Source organism: Xyrauchen texanus, chromosome 6, assembly GCF_025860055.1.
Source record: "Xyrauchen texanus isolate HMW12.3.18 chromosome 6, RBS_HiC_50CHRs, whole genome shotgun sequence".
NCBI lineage: Eukaryota > Metazoa > Chordata > Actinopteri > Cypriniformes > Catostomidae > Xyrauchen > Xyrauchen texanus.
In genome coordinates, this window is record NC_068281.1 from 51,449,853 (window position 1) to 51,458,213 (window position 8,361).

The 8,361-nt window shown below is 39.3% G+C and overlaps 1 protein-coding gene across 1 annotated transcript; it reads left to right on the top strand.

Moving 5' to 3' along the window:
- Positions 1–335: 335 nt before the first annotated feature.
- Positions 336–8,061, top strand: LOC127644663 (uncharacterized). Its single transcript, XM_052127969.1, has 4 exons — positions 336–557; positions 4,465–5,278; positions 5,471–7,104; positions 7,375–8,061. The coding sequence occupies exons 3-4, from the start codon at positions 5,512–5,514 to the stop codon at positions 7,441–7,443; spliced, it is 1,662 nt and encodes a 553-aa protein (XP_051983929.1). The 5' UTR covers positions 336–557; positions 4,465–5,278; positions 5,471–5,511; the 3' UTR covers positions 7,444–8,061.
- Positions 8,062–8,361: the final 300 nt, after the last annotated feature.

The window sequence follows — 8,361 nt, forward strand, 5'->3', positions numbered from 1 at the left end:
AGCAAACCACATGGATGCTATGACACAGGTATACAGAAAAAGGTATTGTGGATGACTCCTTTGAAATTGAATGAGGAGAGAGGAGGCACTTACTTTTTCAACAAGAAAAATAAATAAAAATAGACAATGTCTGAGAGGAAAGGGTCTGTTGTTCCTTTTTTAGAGCTGCAGTACAAGACATGTGTCAATGATGGAAGAGCAGCATAAGGATGCGTGCAGTGCGTTTGCTTTAAATGGCCTGCTGGGAGCAGCAACTCTCGCTTATGGCCATACCACCCTGTGCAGGCCCAATAGTTGGTATGTTCCAGGAAGTGAGTGTGTTTATTTCACGGCACTGAGTAGGATAATCTGCTTAGGGGCTGAAAAACGAGCACTTTTGCACACAATTTACTGGAATAGACACGGATATGGAGGTGGAGAAAGGCAAGAAAAATTAAAATGGAATGGACAAAGGACAAGAAACACAGGGAAGAAAATCAGAGAGAAATGGAAAGAGATGGATGCATGATGGAGAACAAAAATGATACTCAAGGGAAGCAACCTTTATTGCGGCGGAGGTAAATTAAGTTAAAGCTGAAGATGTGATTAATTCTCGGATAGAAAAGTTGGAATAACTAAAGTACTGGTGGTGAGACCACAAATGAACAAAGAATATGAAATTACTTTAGAACATGAGGAAGCGTGTGAGAACTGGAAAGAGGGATTAATAATTAAAGGAGTTTTGTGTGAGGTGAGAATCCTGCAAATGAGAGAATGCATTATTTCCTTTATGCACCTGCCGGCTTATATAACGGACGATGAGATTAATAGTAAGCTAAATTCATGGGGAGTTACAGCAACGTCAAGTCAAGTGGTTTTTATTGTCGTTTAACCATATACAGTTAGTGCAGTACACAGTGAAACGAGACAACGTTTCTCCAGGACCATGGTGCTACATAAAACAGCATAGGACAAACACAGATCCACATGAGACTACACAGAATAAATAACATTTCTACATAAAGTGCACGTGCAAATGTGTGCAAAAAGTACGAGACAGTACAATAAATTACTAAAAATGAACAGGACAATAGGCACAGTGAGAGACAGTGCAGCGCCCACCAGTACACGGTAGTGCAAAAAGATGACAGTTTCTAAAAATGCCAAATGTAAACATAACATACTATGAGATAGTGTTCTATCAGTTATTGAGGTAGCAGCCAGGTGTAGTGACAATAATTAAAGTGTAACTCAGGACACGCGTGTGTGTGTGTGTGTGTGTGTGTGTGTGTGTGTGTGTGTGTGTGTGTGTGTGTGTGTGTGTGTGTGTGTGTGTGTGTATGTGTGAGCGTGTATTTATCACTTTGTGGGGACCAAATGTCCCCATAAGGATAGTAAAACCCGAAATTTTTGACCTTGTGGGGACATTTTGTCGGTCCCCATGAGGAAAACAGCTTATAAATCATACTAAATTATGTTTTTTGAAAAGGTAAAAATGCAGAAAGTTTTCTGTGAGGGTTAGGTTTAGGGGTAGGGTTAGGTTTAGGGGATAGAATATAAAGTTTGTACAGTATAAAAACCATTATGTCTATGGAAAGTCCCCATAAAACATGGAAACACAACGTGTGTGTGTGTGTGTGTGTGTGTGTGTGTGTGTGTGTGTGTGTGTGTGTGTGTGTGTGTGTGTGTGTGTGTGTGTGTGTGTGTGTGTGTGTGTGTGTGTGTGTGTGTGTGTGTGTGTGTCAGTCCAGTCTGTGATTATTCAGGAGTCTGATGGCTTGGGGGAAGAAGCTGTTACACAGTCTGGCCGTGAGGCCCCGAAAGCTTCGGTACCTTTTTCCAGACGGCAGGAGGGTGAAGAGTTTGTGTGAGGGGTGTGTGGGGTCATCCACAATGCTGGTTGCTTTGCAGATGCAGTGTTTTTTGTAAATGTCTTTGATGGAGGGAAGAAAGACCCCAATGATCTTCTCAGCTGTCCTCACTATCCTCTGCAGGGCTTTGCGGTCCGAAGCGGTGCAAGTCCCAAACCAGGCAGTGATGCAGCTGCTCAGGATGCTCTCAATAGTCCCTCTATAGAATGTAGTGAGGATGTGGGGTGGGAGATGTGCTTTCCTCAGCCTTTGAAGAAAGTAGAGACGCTGGTGGGTTTTCTTGGTAATAGAGCTGGTGTTGAGGGACCAGGTGAGGTTCTCCGCCAGGTGAACACCAAGGAATTTGGTGCTCTTGACGATCTCCACAGAGGAGCCTTCGATGTTCACTGGAGAGTGGTCACTCTGTGCTCTCCTAAAGTCAACAACCATCTCTTTTGTTTTGTCCACATTCAGGGACTGGTTGTTGGCACTACAACAGTCCATTAGCCGATGCACCTCCTCTCTGTATGCTGACGTGTTGTTCTGGCTGATGAGACCCACCACAGTCATATCATCGGCGAACTTAATGATTTGGTTCGAGCTGTGCATTGCTGCACAGTCGTGAGTCAGCAGAGTGAACAGCAGTGGACTGAGCACACAGCCCTGGGGGGCCCCAGTGCTCATTGTGGTGGTGGTGGAGATGCTGTTCCCGATCCAGACTGACTGAGGTCTCCCAGTCAAGAAGTCCAGGATCCAGTTGCAGAGGGAGGTGTCAAGGCCCAGCAGGTTCAGCTTTCCAATCAGGTGCTGAGGAATTATTGTGTTGAATGCTTAGCTGAAGTCTATGAACAGCATTTGAATGTATGAGTCATTTTTATCTAGGTGGGCGAGGGCCAGATGATGTGTCGATTGTGTATGGGACCTGGACATATAATGAAAGACTGCCCTGTGTTTTGAGCCCTGGAGAAGTTTTGACATGCCTTGGCATTTGTGCATTTTTCAGTTGCTTAAAAACATATTTATTATTCAACACAAACTGGGCTATAATAATATGTGAGCAACATGTGTGAACATGTTTGTATTTTTGAGAAAATAACATTTATGCGTGGTTTTTGAAAAAACTTAAATTTTAAGTCATTGAAATAAGGCCATATAACACATACTAAACATTTGTCCACAAGACCTTTGAGAACTGGATCTTGTAGCCTAGAATTTTTGCTACAAAATGATGTGAAAAACATCCTGATCACTCATACAAAACAATATACTAATTGAACTTTGGAAGACAATTTTAGTGTTGAAAAATAAAAAAATATAATAAAATAAAATCTAAACATTCGTATTATTTTTATATCATATTACATATCATACAACATACAATTTAAACACCTGCTTTAGCCGAAACAGCATTTAAATGTAACTAAAACTTGCTTATTAGGATACATTTCAAATGTCAGTACTCTGAATCCTGGCTGGCAAGTCTGGAAACAGTCCCACTAGTAAAATATGTACATGTTTCTATAAAATACCATGTCAACTAATGAAGACTAAATGACTTACTCATCCAAAATTGTATCCTCGGCTGGATCAATTCTCTCTTCAAAATACAAATGTTCATTGGAGTCCTGCTCTACTTCTGAGGAAAATGTGAACTCTTCCTTAATATCCAGGAGTTTCATTGCCTGTGTATTGTTACAAACACGCAGTAAAGTTGAGTTGTGTTGTGTTTACATTAAACCTCACCGTCGGGGTCGTGCACCATTTGATTTGATTGTCTCAGCACATTAGCGTATGAATGGCGCACTCTGCTGGTGGGTGTGATCACATTAGCTTTAATGAGTTGAACCAGAAGAAACTGTACATCGCTTTGTTCCATACAGATTACATTGCAGGAGAATATTTGCTTTAAATTTGAATTGTTTTTTTTTAAAAAGTAGACATTTTAAGCTTTCTTTAGACATATGTTTCATGTTTGTGTGATAAGTATTCGCAGAGTTTCAGTTGTGATGTGTTTCTGAAATATGCTCGCGAACACAGAGACGTCTGATAGCTCACCCTTTTTATTTTCTTTATTTTACAAAAGCACAAGATTTTGTTATTGTGAGTGTACACAAATAAAAGTAGACCCTTTATAGTCTCTAATGATGTCTTACACTTATCTGTATACCCCAAAATTACGGAGTATTTTAAGTTGTTTCCGGGTCAATATCACTGTAGGGTGCCTTTTGGTGTCCTGAACATAAATAACTAATTTTCCATTATAACTTAACATACAAATGACTATGAAAGGGTGTGTTATATAAGGCTAAGTTTTGTATTCATAACAGTAGCATTATTTGGCTCTTTAGATACAGTTTCAAGATTTTCTATAGTTTTGTATAAGAGGATGTATGTTATTTTGCTATGTCCCAGGCACTGCTCATCAAATTTGAATGAGAGTAAAATAGACAAAATCATATTTATTTTTTATTTATTTTTTCCTATTAATATTTTGTTTAATAAGATATTACTCAAATTGAGTGTATTGATCAGTTTATAATAAAAACAATATTTTTATTTAATAAAAAAGAAGAGTTTGTCCATGTCCCTTAAATGGTTGTCCACCCTGTCGTATTGTGGAATCTGCCCCTTTAAGAATAGGCCACCCCCATTAGTGACATCAGGACAACAGATTTTTGTATCTCTTCAGTGGCGGGAAATTCAACTGCTGAGGTGAGTAGCTGCTGATTGTACAACTAACAAATTTTCTTCATATGAGTTTGCTTACTTGTTTTGCCAAAGCTTAACATGTCCACCGCATAAAATATACTGGAAGTGATTCAAATACAATAATTTCCAAATATGTACGTTTTAATATACCAAATTCTCTTCAACAACCAGACTAACTATTTACCTAGTCACAGTTTGTTGTAAGCTAATATGCTAATTGAAGCTCAAAATGTCCACCCTGTCGTTGTTCCAAAATGTCCACCCTGTCGGCCACTTAGACTCGATAGGGTGGACATACACATGACAGGGTGGACATAACATTCATTTGTTGTTAATATTGCAATTTATAGAAATGTTATATTACATTTTATGGAAACATATAATATAATATAACAAAATAATATTTTGTTATATAAAAAAATATAAAATCATTGCTGTTCTCAGGACATGCCTCTGAGTGCGGCAGAAAGTGCACGGCAATACAGAAAACGCCGGGATGCAAACCCTGAACAAAGAGATGCGTACCTTAAGAAAGAAAGGGATAGATGGAGGAAAGATAGAGATACAGGGAAGAAGAAAGTTAATAATGACCTCACAGAGAGAGGAAAACTTTTACAAAGGAAAAAATGGAAGGAGGCAAAGAAAGCTGCCAGAGCAAAAGCCAGGACAATAGTGGAGTTGCAGACTCCAACTCCAGAACCACTGGAGCTGGACTGTCCACCACAGCTAGGTCCCTCAAGGTTAGTATAAATGTAGTATGGGAATAATATAAAAGAAACATAACTCTTAGCCAAATATTGTATTAATTATAGTCACCTAATACCTATTATAGCTTCCCTGGTTATAGTTGAATAATTTAGTTAGGGATGAAATAGGCCAAATTAAAAGTGATTGGCCTAAAAACCTAACAGTAATTTATGTATTCTAAGCAGCACATTCAAGGAAAAAGGATTCGAGAAAGAAGAAGAAAATTATGAAAGAAATGAAAGAGTTGAAAGCAAAACTGGCAAAGGAGAAGAGAAAAGGAGAAAAATACAAAAAGAGGTACCAGAGGATGAAGAGACAAGAACCCTCAGTGTCTCCTCACTCAAAAGTCAAGGAATTGGTAAGAGGGCAAAAAGTTAGGTCACCCATTAAGAGAGCCCTGCTATTTCACACCACCCTGGTTGAGAACATCAGGCAAAAATACAGAAACGCAAAAACTGAAAGAGAAAGACAACTGATTGCCAGGGTGACTTCTGGACGTATTTTAAATAAGTACAAACTACAGAAGTACACACAAATGGCATTTGGCTACTCCAAAAAAAGAAATGCAACCCTCAGTGTGGATCTTTGTGCAACCGTGAAGAGAAAAGAAAGTGGTGCAGCTCTGGAGATCAAGAGGAAAGTGAGGTCTTTTTATCTCCGTGATGATGTTAGCTGTATGACACCAGGCTGCAAACAAACAATCACACGACAAAAGAAAAAAATGCAAAAAAGATTACTCACAGACACATTGAAAATTCTACACATAAAATTTTTGTCTGAGGAGCATGGCCAACTGTCATACAGCACGTTTTGCCGGTTTAGGCCATTTTGGGTTGTTACACCCACAGAGGCTGACCGCAACACGTGTTTGTGCAAAACACATGAGAACACACAACTCATGGCAAATGTCCTCCACAGTCATGGTATATTGTCTACCAAAAGTATAGAAGATATGGCAGATTCAATTGTGTGTGCGTCAAAGAGAAAGGCATGTGCTTACAGTGAATGTAGGGAGTGCCTCCTCAATGCATATCAAACCATTAAACAACCTGGGGAAGCAGAGGTTTGTGTAGCCCAATGGACTACAGAAAGGATCCATAGAGAAGACAAATCCTCCATGATTACAGTCAAAAGAGATCTCGTAACAACCGAGTCTGACCTGGTTAGCCAATTTCAAGAAAGGCTCAGCAGATTTAAGAAACACATCTTCAACATCAGATGGCAATACGCAGCCTACAGGCAAATCAGGGAGACCTTAAAAACAGATGAGTGCATGCTGCACATTGATTTTAGTGAAAATTACTTTTGCAAATACGGCCAAGAAATTCAAGCAGTCCACTTTGGAGGATCGCACCAACAGGCAACTCTCCATACAGGGGTACTTTACACTGCTGAAGACCAGTCACCTCTCGCCTTCTGCTCCATTTCTCCAAGTCGACGACATGACCCTACAGCTATTTGGGCCCACCTTGACCCAGTACTTGGTATGATAAGGCAAAGGTTCCCTGAAGTTAAAAAACTTCACTTCTTCAGTGACGGGCCAGCCACTCAATATCGGCAGAAAGGGAATTTCTACCTACTTTCCACAGAACCATATAAACTAGGGTTTGAAAATGTCAACTGGAATTACTTTGAGGCAGGACACGGCAAGGGGGCACCAGATGGTGTTGGTGGGGCACTGAAGACATCAGCAGACAGAGCCATCAAACATGGAGAGGACATCCTAAATGCCTTAATCCTGTATGAAAGACTGAAATCAAACAACTATTCAATGGAGTTATTTTACATCAGTGAAGATGATGTTGAATCAAAGCCAGAGGTAAGAAAATAACCTAAATGTATACCTTACTTTTTTACAATTACCAACGTATATATATACATGTACTTATTCATACGTATCTGCTGAAAGTAAATTCAGAGTATGTATACATACAAAATGAATAGTGGATAAAATGAACAGAGCCAGGATTCAAAGTATTGGTTGTAGAACAGCTTAGATGGTATACATCATACATACAACATTATTGTTAAAAGTATTATGTCATTGAATTCTCAAGTTCATACCATCTCTCTTCTCATCACACATCAGATACCTGCCATTGCTCCAATAAAAGGAACAATGAGGGTGCATCAGGTGCTAAGTGTTTCACCAGGCTAACTGAAATACTGGGACATCACATGTCTCTGCAAGAGTGAGGCAGGTATGCTGGATTGTCCCTGTTACCAGTTAATGGAGGCAACTGTAAGTAAAGAACATAACCATGCCCCTGCATTTGATGGCACAACTGAAACCAGATGGCGTCCACAATTCATTGAGGCGAAACACATTGGAGAATGGTGTGTGGTGAATTATGAAGATGAAGCCTATCCTGGCATTATCATTAAAGTGGAGGAGCACAACATTATGGTTAAGTGCATGCACCGGAATGGGATAAATAAATTCTTCTGGCCTAGTCCCAGAGAAGATATTACCTGGTATGCAGACCAACAGATTCTCTGTCTGATTACAGAGCCACAGGGTCTCAATAAACGCTCTGTACAGATAGACAAGGCTTCATGGAGGTATATCGAAGAGCAGTTTAGATGAGCGGAGTTTAGATGAACAGGAATCTGTTCTTTAAAATGACTTATTGCTCGTGTTATTGTTTGTTAATGTGTATCCAGATTTCTTTTCAGAAGTGTGTTTCCCTGTTATGTGGTGTTTACATTAGGTTTTTAGTTAATGTAAAACCCAATAGAACCACACTGGAATACATTTAGGCAAGGGTCAACTGAAAGATCGAATCGTGTTCTGAACACAAATGTATATATTTTTTCTAAATATCAGTTTGGGGCAAGTTGTTCCACATGTTGTAAATGTTACAAATTGACAGAATTTATTTACTACAATATTTCTTGGCCACAAATAACAAACTAATTGTTACATTTAATGTACTTGCTTTTTCATGTTTTGTTATTATAATTTTCCTTATGTTTACATTTTGCTGAAAAGACGGGCAGGTTTTTGAACTCCCTGCCTGTTTCATCTCAACCAGAGAGGCCATTCTAAATTCTCAGTTATATCAGTGTGATTGAG